This window comes from Acomys minous (assembly GCF_964271855.1).
Source record: "Acomys minous genome assembly, chromosome: 11".
Classification (NCBI taxonomy): domain Eukaryota; kingdom Metazoa; phylum Chordata; class Mammalia; order Rodentia; family Muridae; genus Acomys; species Acomys minous.
Window position 1 is genome coordinate 7,498,402 of NC_140492.1, and position 23,392 is coordinate 7,521,793.

Here is a 23,392-nt window from a genome sequence, read left to right on the forward strand (position 1 = left end):
ACAGAAGCAGAACTTAGTGACAATGGTTAGTTTAAGAGTATTAGGCTAACAATAGGGGGTCTAAGGTGGTAATTCTAAGTAGGGTGAGATAGCGGCAGTAAATTCCGGGGGCAGGGTCGAGATGGAGGCTAGTGGAGAATCTTTAACTTGTTCCTCTCAGTTCGCTGTTACTGTTTGCTCTTGTTATCAGCCTGCAATTGTTAACTTGCTTGCTCAGCTGATGCTATTGTCATGATGGCTAAGTCCAAGCCACCTGGAATCTTATATCTCCTTAGCTAATAATAAAACCCATTTCCTTAGCTAATAATGAAACACCACTTCCTTAGCTAATAATGTCACTGCTGAGTTCATGCCATCTAGAATCTTACAAAAACAGAATTCAGTTTGTGTTGTAAAAGTTTATATATGTATTGAACATTAGATGTAGCTTCTGTAAACGTATGGAGCAGTATAATGCTAGGACATCTAGGAATAAGACACAGCTCCCTATTATTTTAGTGGCGTGCTAATATTCTTCCCCTCTGCAATGTCACACTGGCTAGAGAAAGGCCCACACTTTCTGTGAACATACTGGAGAATGTGATGTTATTACTTGAGTCGTGCAGCCTAACCCTATGCTGCCAACTAACTGAGCACAGCTCACTACATGGCAAAGTGGGATCACAAGGAAGAAGCTTGCATAGATAGTCTAAAGAGAAGCAGATGGGGAAGTGAGATACTTTGTGGAACTCTGTGGGAGAGTTGTAAAGTAAAAGAAGAGTCTGTAATCCAAGTGGCAAGGAATATTGGGTAAAACAGGCTGTGACAAGCCATTTGTCAGCAGAGAAGATGGACAGGAAATGAGGAAGTCGAAGCAATCTGCTTACTTGCTTTCGTGGTGCAGCATACAGGAGCCCCACCAAAGGTTCTGTGGTTCTGTGGTGTGGACAGAGGAGAGGGAGAAAAGTAAGTGTGTAATGTGGAGAAGGTAAGCAGTGTGACCTGGCAAGCTCGGCCGTGAGCTGGGTGACAGGTGGAACAGGAAAGGAAGGACAACAGGTAGGATAGGAACCTGGGTGGGTTTTTTTTTTTCTTTTTCTGAATTTCACACTTTAGAATGTATCACTTGAAATGCTTAGGAATACTGGATGTGGTTTATTTTTCTTTGGTTATTTGTTATGTCATAAATGTATATCTGCTAAGTGCTAGGGAGCCTTTGCTTTAAGCTTCCAGGATATTTTTGTTGATTTTGATTTTTCTTTCAGTAGACTAACCATAGTAGCCTGCTCTAGAGAAATTATTGTCTGAGTTGTACTCATTAGCAAATTAGCATCAGCTTATAGTGAAGAGAGTAAAAACAAAGGTCAGTAAAAACTGCCCACTGCTGTGCTAAACTTTGAGGTCGAGGGGTGGCTTGCAGTTGTGCCTATTTATTCACTTTCTCTGTCCAGGCCCTCTTCTAAGTGTCAAGGATAAAAGGGCGAATAAGACAGGTCATCGACAAGAGAAGATCGATTAATTAGATGGTTGGAATTATTTAACTCCAGCAAGAACATTATGTTACTAGTTGGAAAAAATACCTAATGTAATGCACTAGTGTTAAGGCCCACTGCTGAAGACAACATCTGTATTGAACATGGAGATGTTGAGCTGGTACCTATGTAGAGCTTTCATCCCTATCTTTCACCATCTTTAATACTGAAAGGTATTCTGCACATTATCAAGAGTAACATAAACACCAGTCCAGGCACAAACCCTGTATCCACAGTGATGTCCTGCCTGCAAAGTCTCCTAGGGGAATGCTGGCACAGCTGAGGGAGCAGCCGACCAATAACTGCTCTGACTTAAGCCCCACTCCACAAGGTAGAACCTATACCTGGCATCGCTTGGGTGATTGAGAACCAGATACTAGATTGCCCAGGAATATAGGGACAAACCAAGTAATACTGGATAAAAAGAAAAGAGAAATAAAATTTAAAGTATATTTTGAAATTTTTGTTTCAAATTCTGGCTTTATAACTAAATAGATTCTGTTGTTTTCAATTATTTTTAATAGCATCTGCGGAAAAGGAGGCAATTAAAGGTACATATACCAAAGTACTGGATGCGTATGGACTTTTGGGAGTTTTACGATTAAATCTTGGTAAGTATGTTATTCAGTGTGGTTCATCTACTTTTCCATTTCTGTTTATTAGTTATGAAGATTAGAGAAACTCCTGTATATTATTTCAGACTCAGTTTTGAGCTTTAAGTATTATATACCTTTTAAACATTTATTAGGCTAATCTTTTAAAAATTATTTTTATTAGCTATGAGAGTTTCACATAATGTATTTTGATCATAGTCAATGCCCTCCCAACTTCTTGCAGATTTACCTCCATATCCTCAGACTTTCTGTCTGTCTGTCTGTCTCTCTCTCTCTCTGTCCCTCCCTCTCCTACCTATTCTCTCTCTCTGCCACCCCCCCCACACACACACACAAATCAATGAAGTCCAGTTCCTGTTGGTGAATCTGTCTTAGATGTGAGGGCTACCCAGGAGTGTGGTCAGTATACCACAGATCACACCACTAACGAAAACTAACTGAGGCCGGGCGTGGTGGCGCACACCTTTAATCGCAGCACGTGGAAGGCAGAGGCAGGTGGATTGTTGTGAGTTTGTGAGTTCGAGGCCAGCCTGGTCTACAGAGCGAGTCCAGGACAGCCAAGGCTACACAGAGAAACCCTGTCTCAAAAAAAACAAAAGAAAGAAAGAAAGAAAATGAACTGTGCCTTTCCCAGCTACCTGACTCAGTGGTTAAGAGCACTTGGTGCTCTTCCAGGGTTGCTTCCCAGTATCCACGTGGTAGTGCACAACCATATATAACTCTAGGGTTACATATGGTGCACATAGATACATGCAGAGAAAACACTCCTATATAAGGCTAATCTTACTTGTTTCTTACCTAGAAAGACACGCAACAGTTTTAAGATCAAAAGACAGTGTCCTGTTGAGACACATTAGGAGAAAAGGACAGCATTACCTGTTTTCTTCTTCTCAGTACATTAAGGAAACACACTGAATCCCCTAGTACATTGTAGGAAAGGTGTCTGTTTTAGATTCAGAAGTGCCTGCTTTTTAATGTTCTTTTTTAACTTAAAATCATTGATTTTTATGTGTATGGGTATTTGATACATGCCATGTATGGCTGAGTCAAGAGCAGGATGTCAGATCCCCTAGGACCGGAGTTCAGACAGTTAGTTGTAAGCCACCATGTAGGTGCTGGGAATCGAACTTGTGTCCTCTTAAAGAGCCGTGCTCTTAACTACTGGGCCATCTCTCCAGCCCTGGCTTAATGTTACCATGGTCTTCAGGATAACTTTTATGATTAGCAGTTTGTCTATAAAGATATGACTTGAAGTGTGGTCCAGAGACTGTATCTGGTCCATGCTTTTATTAGTCTATGTGGTAAAGTAAGCTTGTATGTACAACATGTGGTTTTCTTCCTTGATGAAGTGTAACTATGGAGTTTTTTTTAAAAAGGAAGTCAACTAAAAAGCGGGTTTGGTTATAGAGTAGATTTTACTGTGATTCTGGCACTTTTCTTACTGTGCCCTGTTAAGAGTTGATAGGCTCTGCTTTGACAAGCGGTGACCTATAAAATGGGTTTGTTATTAGCCTATCATGTGCAAAGACTGTGCTGGATTGTTTTCTGTCGTCGTCTTAAGTAATCATGAGATAAATGTTTTAATCCCTTTCTGTGAGGGGTCGGTCATACTACAGGTTGGTCGTGCAGTTTAGCCTGGATAATGAGTAAGACGCTATGGCTCAGGGCTGTTTCTGCTGTGCCAGGGCCTGAGTTGCTGATTCTTAATTTCATAAGATTTTTGTTGCAATTGCATGAAAAATTTAAAACTCCTGGTGTTCTGGGGTTAGGGCCACAGAATGAACTCCAGTACCATCCCTTTGCCACCAAAAAGAAAGAGCAAAACCACACGTAGTCTATATGTTTTCATGAGCCACATTGCTTTATAAACTGTCACCATGGCCTTGTTCCCATGTGCTGTCACCTTCAGCTCACAGATGTCTATGCCATTTTTAAACTTAGCCATTTACAAAGAACTTGGACACTCATTATCTTATCTGAGCTTCTTGTCCATTGGTAAGGGAGTGAAAGCAACATTTTTTGGATAAATTTTATAGCCTAGATTAAGTGTAAAAATAATGTTGTAAATGTGACACTATCTTATTAATATTTTAGTGCTTGACATACTGAATGTACTTAAACAAAAATGTTTCCCCTGAAAAAATACCTCTAGTTGTAAATTTAAACATATTTACATTAAATTTAGAATAATCAGAACGGCCAGGCTTGTTGGTGCATACCTACAATCTCTGTCTTTGACAGGCTGAGGCCAGCAGATTGGGAGTTCCAGACTAGACAGTGCAGCAGAGGAACACTGTTTCAAAAACTAAACAAGTGCAATATAAGATTTTAAAGATAGAAACACAGCAAGAAGTCAGAAAAACTTTGTAGTTTGAAAATGTTGGTTTTCTGTGCAGTAACATCTTTGGGTTTTGCAGGTGATACCATGCTGCATTATCTGGTCCTGGTCACTGGGTGCATGTCTGTTGGGAAAATCCAAGAATCTGAAGTTTTCCGAGTTACTTCCACTGAGTTTATATCACTTCGAGTCGATGCTTCAGATGAGGATCGCATTTCAGAAGTACGCAAAGTTTTGAACTCCGGAAACTTCTATTTTGCGTGGTCTGCCTCTGGAGTCAGCTTAGACCTGAGTCTGAATGCACATCGCAGCATGCAGGAGCACACCACTGACAATAGGTTTTTCTGGTGAGTCCGCATCATCTTTCTTCTTTTGTAGTTAGGTACTATGTGATAACTCAGAGATTTGGGGCCTAATGTGTTAAACCGTGGCTGTTTCTGGAGAGAAAAGATGGGCATGGTTGGTTGAGTGTGCACTTTTTCCTGCCCAAGCCCGCAGCAGAGCACGGCAGGCAGCTGAATGGAGTGGCATCCGCCGTGAAGCCAAGGGTTGCTGTTCCTGAGCTAGACTGAAGTGGGCTTCAATTTGAGGATTACTTATTTGTGTTACTTGTAGGGTAGCTGTGTCACTCCAGTGTTCAATAGGTTGGGCTAGTGTTTTGCTAAAGATTGAAGCACTTGAATTCAAATTTGCCTAGAAAATGGAAGTTTATAGCATTCATATCCTTGTAGCTTTGTCTTTTTTTTTTTTTAAGATACAATAAGTCTGTAGCTAGACTGTAGATCCCTCTTACAAAAACTTTATAGTTTTATTTCAGTGGCAATTTTAAGATGCTACCACTCAAGACTTGGCAAAAATGTAAATAGAATAAAATAGCAATGCATTGACAGTAAAGAAAATGTAAACTGACAGCAGAGCCAAGAAAGACTCTGCCTGCATACAATGCCTCAGATCTTAGCTCTGTTTGAATGTGTCTGCACCATGACAGCCCTCGGCTGTGAGCTTTGGACATACTGAGGTTTGCCTCAGAGCAGAGTAAATAATAGTAAGGTGTGAGAGAGCACGTGTCATGGTTAGATAGGCAGTGGCCGTCACATTTCACAGGATCCTGGTACTGTTCCATTTTGCTTTGCAAGCAGATAGGAAGAGTTAGGATGGGAGCTGGTCTACGAGAAGTGTGGGTGCCTGCACCTAGTGGATCTCCACAGCAGCCTGTTACCTGCAGGGCAGGGAATTGAGGACTTGTTCTCTGAACAGCTTTGCCCCTTGTTACTGTTGTTAATGACCCTGGGTGTTCAAGAAGGCACTAGCAGACTTCAAGAAGGCACTAGCAGACTTCAAGAAGGCACTAGCACACTTCAAGAAGGCACTAGCACACTTCTGTTAGCATTCTGTAAAATACCAGGGTGGTGTGTTAAAGTCCATTTGGAATGGCCCAGCATCTTAAAACTCACTTTACGGTAATATAGAAAAGTAACTTGAATTGATGGTGATGTTTGCTGAATGGCATCTTGTTAGTAGGTTTCCTAGAAGAGCCCACAGTCTTCCACATGTGTTCTGTGGAGGACTCAGGTTCCACCAGAGACTGACCGCTGAAGAGCAGTCAGCAGAGCAAGGACACTAACATGGTAGGGCTACGCCCATCCATGCTTTGCTCAGTGAGATCTTTCATCTTTTGTTTCTTAAGCATTGGGCTGTTTCTTTGCTTGAATAAAACATTTTCCCTTCAAGTTTGTAAACCAGGCCCTATCTGGTACCTACAGTACTACAGTGTTTTGGTGGGTCTGTGGGAGAGCATTTACCATAGCATGAATGAGGCCCTTAAGTCCATGACCAAAACTGGAAAAAAAAAGTTTTGGAGACAATAGAAAATACTCTGCCTTACATTGTGCGGTATGACAGCTATGAGGTATGCTGGCCATTTAAGCTTAATTAAAATATAGTCTTATAAAAGTCTTATAGATACGTCTCTTTAAAGTACAATGTGTTTGTATGACCCATTTTGGAACCAGCTAGGTTATGTGCATGCTCTAGTCTGTAGGCCAGAACGGTTTGACCAATACTAAACCCACAAGTTTTTAGTACACTACATCACCTGATTAAGCAGCTGCATTTCCTTTTATAGTCTTGTCTTAAGCAGAGCAAATGTAAATGAATTCTTAACTTGGGGAGCCTTTTAATAATACTGCATTAGTGTTCTAAACTTCATTCTGTGTTGTCTTGTACTTAGTAACCTAATCCAGTTACGCCTTCTTCCGTAGGAATCAGTCTTTGCACCTGCACCTCAAGCACTATGGTGTGAATTGTGATGACTGGTTATTACGCCTCATGTGTGGAGGAGTAGAAATTAGGACAATTTATGCTGCCCATAAACAGGCAAAGGCTTGCCTCATCTCAAGACTAAGCTGTGAGCGAGCTGGGACACGGTTTAATGTCCGGGGAACAAATGATGATGGGCACGTTGCCAACTTTGTAGAAACAGAGCAGGTAACATAGTGTTTATATTTCTTACCATGTGCTAGGGATCCTAGAACAGTGGACGTGTGAGGAGACAGGAAATGCTAGGGATCCTAGGACAGTGGACGTGTGAGGAGACAGGAAATGCTAGGGATCCTAGGACAGTGGACGTGTGATGAGGAGACAGGAAATGCTAGGGATCCTAGGACAGTGGACGTGTGAGGGGACAGGAAATGCTAGGGATCCTAGAACAGTGGACGTGTGAGGGGACAGGAAATGCTAGGGATCCTAGAACAGTGGACGTGTGAGGGGACAGGAAATGCTAGGGATCCTAGAACAGTGGACGTGTGAGGGGACAGGAAATGCTAGGGATCCTAGAACAGTGGACGTGTGAGGTGACAGGAAATACTAGGGATCCTAGAACAGTGGACGTGTGAGGAGACAGGAAATGCTAGGGATCCTAGGACAGTGGACGTGTGAGGGGACAGGAAATGCTAGGGATCCTAGGACAGTGGACGTGTGAGGAGACAGGAAATGCTAGGGATCCTAGGGAATAGTTCTACCTGTAGTTTGCAAAAACATTTTGGCATGTATAGTGTTGATGTTCTTGGATACTTATTGGCCTTAATAAAGACCTTGATAGAACAAATGTACACAGGTCTATAATACCAATTAAGTAATGTAAATTACATTTGACAATGAATTTTAAAATATTCAGTTATGGAGTAAGATGGCTTCATAAAAATATTTTACATGAAAGTAAGCCCAATTCTTTTTTGTTGATGTTTGTTTGTTTTGTTTTGTTTTTTAATTTTTATTTAAGTAATAATTTATTCAGATTACATCTCAATTATTATCCCCTCACTTGTCTTAATGATAGATATGTACTGCCTAAATATTTCAAGTTATGACATTTGGCTGTGGAACTGTGTGATAGTAAATTCTACGATGTCACACAACCCAACTCAGACCTTTAAATTGGGTTTTGGAAAATGTAAAATACTAAGAAACAAACTGAAAAAAATATAAGGGCATATGTATATAACACTGAGTTTTTAAAAAAGGGTTTCTTTTTTAAAGTTGTGATTCTTACATTTTAGTATTTTCTTGTTTAGTATTATCAAAACTGAAAACACTTTGTATCCTGCTTTTGATTGCTTTGATCAGGACCGTTTGTATAAAAGCTGTCATCACACACAGCTACTAGTTTCTGCATTTCTAATATAGAGCTAACAATTTTTTCTTTGGAATTTTTTGTAGGTCATATACTTAGATGACTGTGTTTCTTCCTTCATACAAATTCGAGGATCTGTTCCATTGTTCTGGGAACAACCAGGGTTGCAAGTATGTGCCTCCCATTTTTGTTGTTGTTGTTGTTTTCCTTTTTGTAAATTTCCATAGTGTCCAAATCTTCAACCTACTTCTTGACTGTTACGGATCATTCTATTATGTGAAGTACTGGCTCAGCCCACAAGCGAGGGTCTGAGGAGCATCTTCACATATACACTTTCCCTTTCAGTTCTGTGTTAGCTGCTTTTATATTACTGTACTAGTTTACTGTAGTTAGGCCAGGTTTATAAAGAAAAAAAAATTGTTTTTCTTTTGGCTCGTAATTTTACAGATTAGAGGTCAAGACTGGACAGGCCATTGGCTCGGCAACTAGTGAAGCAGTGTGACCCTTTTGGCACTGCCGCGGGGGCACACATGGAAGGAAGAGCGCACATCTTCAGGCAGGAAGCCAAGGAGTCAGATCTTCCACTCAGGCTTCTGTAGCCACTGGCTCCCATGAGAGCGCACAACAGGAAGCCAGCATTCCCTCCCCAGGGCACCTCTCCCAGGGATCTAAAGACTCCCCCAAGACCCCAGTCCTTAGCAGTTCCACATCGCCACCAGCACTGCTGCCCTGGGCACCAGACTTCAGAGCATAAAGGCTTAAGGCACAGACCACTTTCAAACCATTTAACAGAGCTATAGCAACCCAAGAGCTTGCTCAAATTTTTAAATTTCAAGGATTAAAAAAAATGTTTTCGTTATTATCTCATTATTTTAGTATAGAACAACTTAGTCTCTTAAGGCAGGAGAGTTTGATAGCTATAAGAGAGCTCTGTCCCTGGGCTGACCTACGCCCTCACTAGAGCTACCATTGCTAGCTAGGTGGCCTTGGGCAGGGATTGAATTCTTCTCTCTGCCTCAGCCTTCTCAGCTGTAAAATGAGAAGGACACTAATGTTGTCTTATTTGTGGGGTTGATATAAGGACTGAATGAAACCCACTTAAAGCAGTGCCTGGCACACAGCAGCACGTCAGGGCTAGCCATTGCTGTTTGCAGTGGCGTGGACACAGTATTTATTCTGCTTTGCTAGAAATTCTTAGTTCTTGTCAAGACTGGTCTGACTGGTGTGGGCATTTTTGGGGAGGGTGGTGGGTTTTTGTTTTTCATTTTTAGGCAGGGTCTCCCTGTGTAGTTCTGGCTATCCTGGACCTCTGTATGTCGACCAACCTGGCCTTGAACTCACGGAGATCCATCTACCTCTGCCTCCTAAGTGCTGGTTTTACAGACGTGTGCCACTGCATCCAGCCAGGTGTAGACTCTTTGTTTTAGGCGTACGGCAGCTTCCTGACTCTCTTCCAGCTTCACGTTTCTTAAGCTTTTGTCAAAGTATTTGCTTTAAGAACATCCCTAAAGAGCCCCAGCCTGATGCAAGGTGAATGCTTTCATTTGGGGACAGATTAAAGTAAGAGGTTCCAATAGTTGGTTTACAGGCCCTGCATTGTAACTGCTTCTCAGTTACTGTTCATGAAGTTCAGAATCACAGTGTTTGACTGTTTAGTAAAGTTGGATTCTGAATAGATGCATGGAAGGAGCCTCTGTGGATTGGACTTTCCTTCTCCCTTCTCCTGTGTGGCTCCACCTTATAGGGACTCTTACTGGCTACCGTTCTCTGGTTATGGACTGAGAGCTATGGTGTTGTAAGCCGTGCATTTCTCCATAGAGAGAAGATTTTGGATCACTGAACAGTCTAAGAAGTCTCCTAAGTCATTACCTAGCTGGCCTGCTGTTGCCGGCTGGAAGGATGCTGGAGTCTGGTTTTCACAGTTATTTAGTTTTGTAGTCCCTAAAATCAGCTGTCCTTTGAATAAGAACAGATTGGTCTTTGCTTTTGTTTTGAGCAAAGTTCTTGCACTGTAGGCCTGTTGTTGGGGTACTCACTATGTAGCCCAGGCTAGCCCTGACAACATGACAATTATCCTGCCTCAGCTTCCTGAGAATGGATTCTTTTTATGACATCTCCTCCACCGTTCTAAAAGAGTGGTAATAAAGGAATGAAAATAGATGATTTATTTTTAAGAAAGTATAAAAATAGATAACTGATTTTCAAACATGAAAACTCCATGCCAAGGAGTCTCTGCTCTGTGGAACCAAACTAAGCCTCTGGCCTTTGGGGCTGTACATGGCTCATGTGTGTACTTTGTTCTCAAGACTAGAGTTTACTTTAGGAACCAGGTTTGTTTGGTCATCTGTTTGTGGTGGTTTGCTGTCAGGAGCCCACAGTCCTCTTGTCTCTACTTCCCGGGCTCTGGGCTAAGTGCTGCTGGTGTTAATTTAGCAAGAAGAGTAGAGTTTATGCTGTCTGACTAAGTAATGATATGATAGTGCTCCTCCTCGCCCCTTTAACAAGTCACTTTGTTCATATATTAGCAGGAAAGACTTCTAGAAAATGTTGATCCAGAAGCCTCTGAGAGATGTTTACAAGTGGAGCTCTGGCATCTGTCAGATCTTCTCAGCCCTGCTTCTTGTCTGTGTGAAAAAAGAAATATAAGGCCTGTCAGGCAGGCCTTCCCCATCTTGTTTTCTCCACCAGCACAACACTTTTAATTCTGCAACATGTGCTCTTATGTGCTATGTGGCAGTGAGGTTAGTCTGGGAAATCTGTGTCTGTAGGAAGGAGTAACATCCTTCTTATATAAGGACATATGCACATGCGCACATCGCTTGTGTCTGGGATCCCTACTCTGAGCCTATAGCTATAGGCATTTGTGTGCTACCAGACGGGTGCTGGTTGAACTCAGGTCCTGTGGAAGAGCAACACAGTGCTCTTAGCTACAGGGAAGAACGATTTGGTTTGGTTTGGTCTTTAATGTGTTTGGAATTTTACTGAGGAGGGATGACTAAAGTCTTTTCCACAGTAGAGAAAAAGACACTTTGACACTGTAGTAGTAGGCTTCTTGGGAAAGTAGAAACTTTGGTCAGAAAATATAAATATCTCATCTGAACCTCTTTTTAAATTACTTACATATCTATGAACTTAAACAAGGTATATATTTAAATTTGAAATAAGGTAAACAGTATGTATGGGAGCGCTCAAAAATCTCTTCCATCAAAAAATTGCTATTAATGAGTATTTCCTAGGGGATATAGCTTATTCTCCCCACCACCACCCCTTTTCCTTTTGTCACTTACAGTGTGTATGACACTGCACTCATGTCATTGGTCCCTTAAACATTATATAACTATGCCCTAAGAGTATATTGACATTTAAGAAATAGGACACATTAAAGCATTTCTTTGTAAAAATCATCCTTTCTCAATATATTTCTTCTAGTTTATTTCATACGTGATTAACTTATGTACCAGATAAATAAAACTGTGAACTCTAAGGGCTTAAAAGTATATGCAAATTTTAGGGTTGGAAAAAAGTGCTCCCTTTGATTTGATAAATAATTTTCACAGTTTGTAGTACTAATCAAATGCTTATCACAGAGTTCTTAGTGTCTCCCAGCTTCTGCCAACAATCAGCTTTCCTGTTTACCTTGATAAAGATGCCCTTCCTTTAAACAGTCAGAATACCGAGGCTGGAGAGATCACTGCAAGGTTGAGAGCACTTGATGTTTTTGTAGAGGACCCACGTTGGGTTCCCAGCATCCACATGGTGGTTCTGCCCAAACTCCAGTTCCGGGACGTGGTCCTGTCTTCTGATCTCATGCACATAATGCACATACATACATGCCATCAGGCACACATGCAGGCTGTCACTCACATATACACATAAGAAATGTTTTTGTAAAACAGTCAGAATGGGCGAAGTCCAAGTTTTGTTTGATTTGGTTTGTTTTTTTTTTTTTCTCTTCAGTAAGTTTTAAAGCAGGGTTACCTCTGTTGCCTGGGTGGCCCAGGCGGAACTTAAGGTGAGGATTCTTTTGTGTTAGGCTTTTTAGTACCTTGATACACAGGCACAAACTGCTATGCTTGGCCAAAAGCTAAGATCTATTTTTAAATGGCAGAGAAAGTGGTTATTTAAACATTGTTAAATTGGTTAAACCACTTAAGTTTAGTGTCAGAGAAATAGCTCAGCAGTTAGAAGCTTACATGCCGCTCTTCCAGGACCCTGAGCTCAGCCCAGCGCCCATGACGCGTGGCTCACAGCCGCTGGTAACTCCAGCTCCAGGAGCTCAGGCACCTCTGCCTCCATGAGCACCCACCCTCCTGTAAACTCGGCACACAGACACACACACCTAGTTAAAAAGAAAAGCTTTCAGTTTATCAGAACAATAAAAATGCTACAAAAGAATCAATGTTTGTACTTTGTTTAAGTGGTATCCATCAAAATTAAAAGTTAGAAAATAATAAAATCAGATTGCAATCTATATTAGTTTTAGAAAATTTTCACAGAGATTCTATATTAGGAAAAGAACACATATTACTCTAAAATTTTTAGACGTTAGTTCTGAACTATTAAATGGTTTGATGAGTTGAAGCTTTAAGAATAAAAGTAATTATACATTGGACCAGCAAGATGACTCAGCAGGTAAAGATGCTGGCTGCACAAGCCTGGAGACCTGAGTCCAATCCATGGAGCCCACATAAGGTAGAGAGAACAAACTACCTTCACAGAGTTGTCCATCTGACCTCCATGGACTGTGGCGTGTGCCCCACCCCCAACATATACACATACACATGATAATAACAAAAAAATTGTTTTAGGAAGCTAAAAGTCTCTTACCTATATTGCATATGTGTGAAACCTTTAATGACTGCAAATTTTCAGAAAACATTACATATCTGCTGAAGCACACCACCTATATAAGGATTAAATAATCACTGAAGACTTATAAAGTAAAGCATGGTTGTTGCTTTTGTTGTTGTTTTGGTTTTATTGTCATTGTTTTTTGTTTGTTTTGAGACAGGGTCTCTACATAGCCTTGGCTGTCCTGGAACTCACAGAGATCCACCTACCTTTTCTTCTCCAGTGCTAGAATCAAAGATGTGTGTTTATTTAATGTTGTGATGGTCTCACTGTATAGCTCTGGCTTGGATCTTGCTACATGGGCCAGTTTAGTCTTGAGTTGATGGCATCGTTCTTATCTCTGAGTCCTTAGTCCTGGAATTATAGGTGTACTACCATGTCCTAGGACTTCTATGTCATGACAATAAAAAGGAATTTTGGTGTTGGCTGTTTTACTTTATATATTTTTTTCTTTCTATTTTTGTTAGGTCTTATAAGTTATAAAACTTAAGGAAACCTTCTCTACTAATATGCTTGATTTAGATAGTTAACAAATAATAGCTCTGATGTTACTTTTTATATCCAAGTTTTCTACAAGTTGTGTTTTTGTTTCAGTCAGTTCACAGATGAGTGCTGGGATTGCAAATGTGTGCCCGCATACTTGGCCATGGCTCTTTTTATATGAGACTGCTTGGTAGAGGGGACCTAGATCTCTAAACAAATTATCACCAATGAGGACCAGGCCTTTCACTTACTGTGTTCACTAAATGAATCACTTGGGTTGCACGTGGTTATTTCCTTTACAGTGGTTTGGGTAATGATTAAACCCTCTTCTTGCCGCAGGTGGGATCCCATCGTGTTCGTATGTCAAGGGGCTTTGAAGCCAATGCGCCTGCTTTTGACAGGTAGAGCTGATGACTTCTAGGTGGGAGTACAGAGGAGGCTCATGGTGTAGTTGCTTTGCGTGGCATTGCTGTATACAGCAGAACCTTTTCTTTGCTTCTTAATGACTTTTTTTCAGCAGTACTTTTCATCATCATGCATACAGGTGTGCATTAAGCACAGCACCTTGCACTGAGGTTTTACTTGAGCCTATATAAATATGTTAAAGTTTCATTTATAGATAAACACAGTAAGAGATTAACAACTAATTGTATTATATGCATATATGAAATTATCAATAAATAAAAATGTTTTAAAGTCGGAGAATTATAACAGTGTGCAGTACTAAAATGAATGCACAGCGAAGCATCTCTCTGGAAGGAGTCAGCGTAGGTGTTAGCATTCCTGGGCCCTGATTGACCTCAGGTAACAGGAACCGTGGGAAGCAAGGCCACGGACAAAAGGAGCCTTCACGGGCTGGAGCTAATCTGGGCCCTCTGACCACTCCTGAGCATGTGGTCATCAGAGGGCCCAATGGCCGTGCCCTGCCTCGTCTGTGGTCAGCCTCACAATGGAAAGTAAGCAGGAAGCTGGATGGCTCCAGGGCTCCAGACAAGGTGAGGGTTGGCATCCATATGTGAGAGGGGAGATTGTACCTACCGAAGGGTTTGAGAGCAAGCAGGATGGATTTGCATCCAATTTAGCAAATTTTATGAGTTTCTTGTTTACTGGGGAAAGGCTATGATTTGAATATACTGTTTCCTGTCTTTTGTCAATAGGCATTTCCGAACACTTAAGGATTTATATGGCAAACAAATAGTAGTAAATTTGCTTGGGTCAAAGGAAGGTGAACATATGCTGAGTAAGGCTTTCCAGGTGAGTGTGCCCCTTGCTCACCTAGAATGGGAACAAAAAACAGAGTGGTCCGGTGATGGTGATGACAGTCTCTGAGGCTGCTAGAAAACAGTATAGGCCAAACAATTCATCAGTGAGGGATAAATGTAAATTATGTTATATAAGATATGTGGTTCAAATTAGGAAGTCTAGTTAAGTGGAAATATAACCTAATTAGCTACTTTTTAAGATTGTGAGAAAATTGCTAATTAAACATTATGATTTTGAGAGTGATATTTTAATGATAAACTTTAAAATGTGCATATATATTTAATGAATGCATAAAAGATAAGTCTTTTAATCTCTGATTAGACTTTGTATTAAAAGTTAACAGATAGGAAAGATATTTTCTTCAAGGCTGTCAAATACAAATAGCCAAAACACTAAGAATGTAACAATTATATAATTCCTGATTGTGTCATGGTTCTTCTTGCTATAGGTAATCTATTGTATATGTGTGTAATAATATAAATGTATATGTACAAAAATAAAAAATGTTTAAAAAAACAAAAGTTAACATGCTTTATTTTGAATTCTATTATAGGTAAAAGTGCTTATAAATTTGTATCATAAAAATAAACCCTGGTGATTGGAAACCTTCATTTTCTAAGCCAAACTAAAGTATTAAATAGGTTCTCTGAATTAATTATGCCACTCAGTCTCTCAGGGATAATGTATGGGGTTTTAGACAATAGATGCCATTAGGTAAAACGTCTCTTTTGCTACTAATGTCAGTGAATTGTTTTTTGGGATTAGTAACATTTCAAAGAACGACCTACGTTGCAGCTTGGAGTGTGTGTGTCTGTGGTGCTGTAGTGACAGACCACTTAGCCAACACCTACGTGAGCGTTTGCTGTTTTTCTTTCAGAGTCATTTGAAAGCCTCTGAACACGCTTCTGATATCCACATGGTGTCTTTTGACTATCATCAAATGGTTAAAGGAGGAAAGGCAGAAAAATTACACAGTGTTCTCAAACCACAAGTCCAGAAGTTTCTAGATTATGGATTCTTTTATTTTGATGGCAATGAAGTTCAAAGGTTTGACAGTTCCATCCTCTTCTCTTTAAATTGGAACTTTGCTATAAGTTAAAAATTATTCTTAACATTAAACTTCTACGTTTTCTTTTTTATGTTGAAGTTTATAATTTTAAAGTATTTCAATACTTTGTTAAGTTTGTTTTCTTTCCAGATTTCAACAAATAATAATAAAAATTTACATTATCTAGAACATACTGTGGGACAGCAGTGCATTTGTCTTTGTATCGGTAACAGTCTCGGGATAGGATCTGTGAGTGTGTCCTTTGCAGTTGAGGAAACTGAGGCCTGGGCTTCATGTGCTCCAGGCCAGGAAGCATTAGCGATAACATTCACCTGGCTTCAGACTTCAGTTCTTGACCCTAGAAAGACCATTGCACGCAAATAAAGGGACCCTTGCTCATTGTCTGTGTTAGAAAACTTAAATCCTTGGTTTTTCTATACAGACTAAGAAAAGGGGAAGTTGAAAGGTTTAAGTTCAGATTTTAGATTGAACTGAACTTATGAACAAAGTTCAAAGTTACTGGCTTTTTTCACTTTGTGGTTTTTATGTCACAGCAGCTTTTTAGGGCAGGCAGAAGAAAGACCAGATCTTGTTTGTTTTAAATAACCATTTCCAAAATACTTGTTATTTTTGTGGGAAGAACTGTAGGATTATAAACCTTAGTGTATTTAGCTCCTTACTACAGGCTTAGTTAAAATAAATGTGTGTAGATATGTGATGAAAATGTGTGACAAAGCATTAGCGTGTAGACGCTAGGTGTGTGTGTAGATACTAACAGTTTACTATGTTCGTTAGTATTTTGTGCCTGAAAATGCTGATAATATAAAGTTGGCACTAGAAAGGCATTCTGTTTTACTAAATTTTGTTGCTGCCAGATTATTTATGCTTTATTCATGTTGTAAACTAGACATGTAACTTTATCGAAATTGTTACAGGTGCCAGAGCGGTACAGTTCGAACAAACTGCTTGGATTGTCTGGATAGAACTAATAGTGTACAGGCATTCCTTGGCTTAGAGGTAAAAAATTTTCTGCCTGTGCTATATGTGTCCCAAGTGCTTTGTAAAGCCTCTTTCTGGGCTGTGTAAAGTGATGAAGCCGGCCCTTATTAAAGACGCCTGTGTTTACTTCTGGCCTCCCCCATCTCAAGCCCCTTGTGATTTAACTGTTCCCTTCATCTGCTCTGACAGATGTCAGTTTTCCTTCTCTTGCTCTTTAACATGCCTGTAGACACCTTTGTGTATAGTTGAAACAGTACGCATGGATTTGAACTTCATTTTGACATTTTCAAGATTTTATTTTAGGATGTTGAGGGTCTGTTTTTACATGTACAGTTCTATAGAATTATATTTGTGATAGTTTGTAAGTCAGTCCAGGTGAGCATTCTTTATTCGCCATGTTCAGTCTAGTGCAGACACAGCCTCAGCTACTCAGAAAACTGGAGCGGCACTGAGCTTACCGAGTCTTCCCTTCCAGTGAGCCAGGGTCATAAGGTGCTTGTGGATTCTCTTTGTATGAGGAAGGACTGGGTTTTCTAGAGCTATAAAAGCATGAATAGAAAGTAACTGAGTGTTTTCTCTAGTTAATCATCTTAAATTTGGCCAGTGCTTTGGTTAATTAATTACAGAAGCCCAGCTTCTGTCTCAGAAATGAAAGTCCTGTTGTATAAAATTCTCTGTGGCACAGATATATTTTATGTGAGTAAATAAATTTTACTCTTTTGATTTTTTTGAAACATATCGCCGACATTTATCATATTTTTTTCTTAAAATATGTTTTCTTAAAATACATCAGATGTGAAAGGTGAGTTGTAATTACCTGGACTCACGTGGCTCAGACTTGATTGCAGCCCTGGCTTTCAGTTGCTGGATATTTTTACAGCATCTGCCCACACTGAGTAAAGTTCTTAGACTTAACTAACTTACCAAGTCGTCATTTCTAGTCAGTCTTGGTTGACTTTTACTTTTGGAGTGTGATGTGAGAATGTGCCCCTGTCGCATTTGGCAAACTAACCAGTTACAAAATGTACTGCTAAATTAAAGTTAGACAAACTGAAAGCGAAGTAAATTTTGTTTTCCCACTTTTTTTTTTTTGTTTGTTTGTTTCTTCGAGACAGGGTTCCTCTGTGTTATCTTGGCTGTCCTGGACTCACTTTGTAGACCAGGCTGGCCTCGAACTCAAAGCGATTCACCTGCCTCTGCCTCCTGAGTGCTGGGATTACAGGTGTGCGCCACCACGCCCAGCTCATGTTTTCCCACTTCTTAAAGTTTGAAAGGGTTAACCAGTAAAGGAGACTCTGGGGCTGCTTTATGTTCCATGTGAATACAGAATAGCTCTAGCACAAATCTCAGTAATAAAATGAGCCCACTGCTGAGCCGTTATTTATCAGTACATCTTTTGTAATTATAGATCATCAGCACACCTGACAGATAGGAGGACAGCGTAAACGGGGAGGAGTTTAGGAAAAGAGCAGGACAGCTGGCGGTTGGAGGTTGTAAGAGGAACAGACATTGCTTCCATGCTGCTGGAGTCAGGATCAGTCGCTACTGCAGTGCCCTTGATTGCCACCCAGGGTGGAGGGGTTGTGACCCAAAGACCCTTCGAAATTGTTGTGCACTTGGTTCTCAGAATTCTTTTATACGTGCTGTCAGTGTAGACTGTGTACAGGAACGGCTGCCGTGATATTTTCAGTGTTTCTTTAGGACACTGAGGAGCAGCTTTTGGCTTCTCTTGATCACCTTAATTACCCAAGCTTCCAGAACAAAGTCCAAAATGAAAACTTAGGACTTATATTTAGGTAAACCTGGTACATACTTTTCTCTGCTCTCCTGCAGAGGTTAGCCATGGGTTAGCTAGATTCTTCAGTGAGCAAGATAAGCTGTAGTGTGACTGTAGGGATGGCCATAGGATTAATTGAAGGGAACATTACTTATTTTATTTTCTAGTTCACATTCTCTTTTGAATCTTCTAAAATGTCATTTTACCTTAAATTTTTTACCTTAAAAATTAAATAGTAGTAAACATGGCCCAATACAGAGTTAATACTTTCAGAGTCCTATATAAATTTTAACTTTAATTATAATATTGCAAAATGTCTTATTACGATGAATATATTACTATATTTACCTTAAAATCCTTATTTGCTCTTCCAGATGCTAACTAAACAACTGGACGCTTTGGGCTTGGCTGAAAAGCCTCAGTTGGTGACTCGATTTCAAGAAGTTTTCCGCTCCATGTGGTCTGTGAATGGAGATTCAATCAGTAAAATATATGCAGGCACTGGAGCCCTTGAAGGGAAGGCCAAGGTAGAGCCATATCTGTTGGAGCATCCATTTTCATCTCTCTCCTCTCTGTAGAAAGTTTTGAAATGACCTTTTATATAGTAGATTTTTAAGTTAACAGATGTCTTTTAGGATTTTTTTTATACTTTCATGTCCTGTCTGATACATCCTTCCACTGTAGTAGATTCTGATGGTTAAATGCAACATAGACAATTCTTTAAGTTTAAGGAGTAATCCACTGTATATGTACTTATTATATTTTATATGGTTTAACATCATGTATCTTTTTAAATTATTTATATTGACTTTAAATAAGATTAAAAACAAAAACAAAAAACAGAGCTGGGTGGTGGTAGCACACACCTCTAATCCCAGCACTTGGGAGGCAGAGGCAGGTGGATTTCTGTGAGTCTGAGGCCAGCTTGGTCTACAAAGGGAGTTTAAGATGGCCAAGGCTACACAGAGAAACCCTGTCTCGAAAAACAGGAGAAAAAAAAAATCCCAAACCCATATCCTAATAAAGCATCCTGTCTGATTTGTGCTTATGTCCTCTGCATAGGGCCTCTGTTTAGAAGACACATCACAAACAGTGGGTGGACACACATGGTCCATCACCAATTAAAGCCAGTGCTACAATGAACCCAGCACTTCCTGGGCTTAAATGCTAGCTTCTTGCCTTCCGCTTGCTTAGCTTTTGAAGAAGGAAGCTATGGCTGTGCAGGGAAGGGTGGGACGTGGGTTAGTTATGACTCTGAAGCTCATCCGACTCGTAGCTGCTGTGCTATCTTCGGTTACTTTTCGCTTTGGTACTTGGGCCTTGAGAGATTTGGGGCTATGTCTGGAATATATGTACTTACATATTGTTTAGCTCTTGAAGGGACCCTGGCCTTAATTTAATTTTACCCAAATCTCCACAATTTCTCAAGTGAGAACATTTAGTTAGGTGTGGTGGTTCACACCTATAATCTCAGCATTGGAGATGTTGAGACAGGAGGATTGCCAAAAGTTCAAGACCTAGGCTATATAGTGAGTAACAGGCCTGACAAGACCCAATTAAAAAAAAAAGTCAACAAAAAAGAAAGTGTCAGCCATTTTAATGGTGTCAGGAGCTGCAGCCTAGCAGCTGAGGTTCCCTGCAGATGGCTCCTCATCTTTTCTTTGACTCCGCCTTCTCTGCTGCAGGCCTCAGCTGCAGGACAGGCACCTCTGCTCACCCCAGGGTGACCTGTAGTGCCTGTCACATGTCCTCACTCCCAAGACACTGCTTTCTGTTGGAAACCTGAAGCTCTTGGCTTTCATTTATTCCTTTTAAAATAGCATAATTCTTGTTATTAAAACTGATTCTCCAACTGATGCTTAAATATATTCTTTTATATTCTTCTGCCTTTTGTTTCTGCCATGACTAAGACAATATATGTACAGTATTGCATATATTTTCACTATTCTTTAACAATGCATAGATAAGAAATCTTTATATATTAATATTAAATATGCTAGTCTGAATTGAGCTAAAATCTAACACCTGAACTGCTCTTTCTTTTCCTTTCTCTCGGCTCCTTTTGATTAATTGCCTGATAATGTGAATGGTGAGTGTTTTTTTTTCAATAACATCATTTTATCTGTTATGTGACAAAAAGTAATGATTTAATGCCATATTACAGTTAGTAGCATATAAAAAATTGATTTATTTTTAAAAGAAGCCTGTAATTACTGTTATTTTTCAAAGGGATGAAAATTACACATTCCAAACAAAAGTTATTTTTGATAAAGGATCAAAGTAAATATTGCCTAATAATATGCCTAAGTAAAATACCTGTTCACTAAAGTTGTAATCAACCCTCTCATTATTGGAATAAGTGTTTATTTTTATGAGTTATAATTATATAGACAACAAAGTGTCTGTAATATGCAAACTAAAATTTATATATTACATTTGTGAGAAATAATTAACTAGACCTTTGATTTTAGATTCAGTATTATTTTTAACTACCATTAGATTATTGGGGCCGAGCATTCTCAGGGTTATACTGTCAAGTGTAGAAGGCTTCCTAGGCACTGTATGTTCAGTGTGTCTTCCTTTGACCCCACTGCCTCTTCTCACCCAGCCCACCCCACATTTAAAAGCTGTGATGTTGAAAGGAATTTCTTAATTAAAATAAAAACAAAAAGTATTTACTGCACAATATATTACTAAATGGAGTTGTGGCGTTTAGTTTCTTTATTATTTTCATTGACCAGACTATAAGGGAATAGTTACATTTTAAAGCCTTATAATGTAGTTATACGTTTAAAAACTAATGATTACAAAATGCCCATTGAGTAAAATCAGCACTGTTTCAAACAAAGGCCTGTACTCCTTTTTCCCAAAACAGGCTGGAAAGTTAAAAGACGGTGCTCGCTCTGTCACCAGAACCATCCAAAATAACTTCTTCGACAGCTCCAAGCAAGAAGCCATTGATGTTTTGCTCCTGGGAAATACCCTAAACAGTGATCTAGCTGACAAAGCCCGAGCACTTCTAACTACTGGAAGTCTGCGTGGTATGCATACTTTATATTTTATTTACTTCGTTTATTTATAGTCCCAAAACATCCAAAAAAGTAAATCTAAACTTATTTATATGAATACTTTTTAAGCTTAGTTGATTTGAATAATTGTAGAAGGAATTTCTATACAAATGTTTTTTGTTTTTGTTTTTGAAATACTGTTCTCCAATGAAGTTTTTCTCTTGTCGAGTGTTAATACTGTGAGTGATACTTAGCCACAAACTGGCTGTTTTGTTCCGACACTATGTATACTTTGTTCTGTAGATTATGACTGAGGTCTGTGTAGTCTAAGCCTATAAGCCTATAAGCTAGCACTTAGAGCAATCGGTAATCCAGCTATATAGGCAGTGCTTCCTTGAGAAAACCTTGTATCTGCATGGGTTAATTTTTCATGAACGTGTTCCTGTAACCACGTCCTAACGTTGGTTGTTATTGTTTGAATCAGCTTAAGTCACAGTAATGGTTTAAAGCAATTTTTATTATTGGCCACTAACTGCTACTATCCATTTTAATATATATAGTTTTCAAGGTAGCTTTTTACATTTTATTGTATGCCTTTTACTAATGTAAAAAACTTTGAACTTTTCCATGAATACATAAAAGCAATATTTTGAAGAAACTAAACATGTACTACATGTACATAATAGTACCCGTAATACATAAGACTTCCTGCCTCTCCCCAGCTTTATTGAGGTATAATTGACGAGTTCACTTAGATTTCTTTAGTTCCACTCTTTCCTCCAAACCTTCCAACACACACTCTCCACACAGGACGTTTTCTTGAGACTGACCGTACAGATAATCATAGGCTGTCAGATCTCTCCTGATGCTGGGAAGGTCGTTCATTACAAGCAGCTTCTCAGGAGTGTAAAGTAGGCTTGGGGAATGGGACCTACTCAAATTCTTAAAAAAAAAAAAAAAAAAAAAAGTCTGATGCTTACCACGTCTTTGAACTTCAGACTTCTTCCTGGCTTCCAGAAGTAAGACTGACTGATTTCTGTTTTGTTACCTCTTTCCACCTGTGCCTACTCTGATGTGGAGGCATTAATAAGCAACAATTGAAAGTAAGTGTGTGAAGGAAAAGGACAAGCAAAGCAGCTCGGTAGCCCCCAAGCTAAGCTCCAGGTGTCCAGTTCCCTGCACATCTCTCCGTGTGTGATAAGCCTCAGAAGTAGTCAGCTCTGCTGCCATGCTTGTTCTGAGACTGGGAGAGAACTTGGTTCAGTGTGGTGATATGTTAGGTAATGGTGTGAACATGATGCCAACTTTGCATGAGCTTATGCGTGATTTTGCTGACAAGCAGCATTAGGCAAATGCAGAAAATTACCCAACAGAACCAGTATGGGTGCAGACATACAAGACATGCATAGCCATCCGCACATACCTTAAACATCTTCCTTCTGCAGTTCAACATGTGTTTTGGGCCATACCCACTCACATCTGATGTTCCAATTTCTCATCCATTTTCTAATAGCACTTTTGCTACCATTCACAATGGTTGTGCCCCTCTGACACCCATTTCTACAAGCCAACTTCACATTTGTTAAAGGATGTAGTGCCTTCCTATTGTATAGTCACGCATTTCATAGCCATTTAACATACATAGTACTATGCTGCTTTTTAAATTAGGTTCTTGTCTTGATATGTCACTTTTGAAGTTTTTATATTAATGCACAACCTCATTTTTTTCCATAAGCCTTTACAGCCACGGGAATTTGTATAGTGTAGTTCATGGTTTTAGAATGCACTTGTCTTGTTATAGCTGAACTAATAGCACTTATCAGTTGGTGAGTCCCAGAAAAAGAATATTAAAAGTTATGTGTTAAGATA

General features: G+C 39.6%; 1 protein-coding gene across 16 annotated transcripts in view; it reads left to right on the forward strand.

Moving 5' to 3' along the window:
• SYNJ1 (synaptojanin 1) overlaps positions 1 to 23,392 on the forward strand; it is a 79,102-nt gene that overhangs the window by 16,466 nt on the left and 39,244 nt on the right. For 11 of the 16 annotated variants that reach the window (XM_084801486.1, XM_084801497.1, XM_084801500.1 and 8 more), the window contains exons 3-12: positions 2,036 to 2,122; positions 4,543 to 4,810; positions 6,725 to 6,950; positions 8,181 to 8,264; positions 13,768 to 13,829; positions 14,586 to 14,682; positions 15,569 to 15,738; positions 16,675 to 16,756; positions 18,890 to 19,042; positions 21,391 to 21,556. In XM_084801486.1, coding sequence (XP_084657612.1) covers positions 2,036 to 2,122; positions 4,543 to 4,810; positions 6,725 to 6,950; positions 8,181 to 8,264; positions 13,768 to 13,829; positions 14,586 to 14,682; positions 15,569 to 15,738; positions 16,675 to 16,756; positions 18,890 to 19,042; positions 21,391 to 21,556 — 1,395 coding nt within the window. The remainder of the gene's footprint in view (positions 1 to 2,035; positions 2,123 to 4,542; positions 4,811 to 6,724; positions 6,951 to 8,180; positions 8,265 to 13,767; positions 13,830 to 14,585; positions 14,683 to 15,568; positions 15,739 to 16,674; positions 16,757 to 18,889; positions 19,043 to 21,390; positions 21,557 to 23,392) is intronic. The other 5 variants (XM_084801494.1, XM_084801498.1, XM_084801501.1 and 2 more) reach the window with 1 other exon arrangement.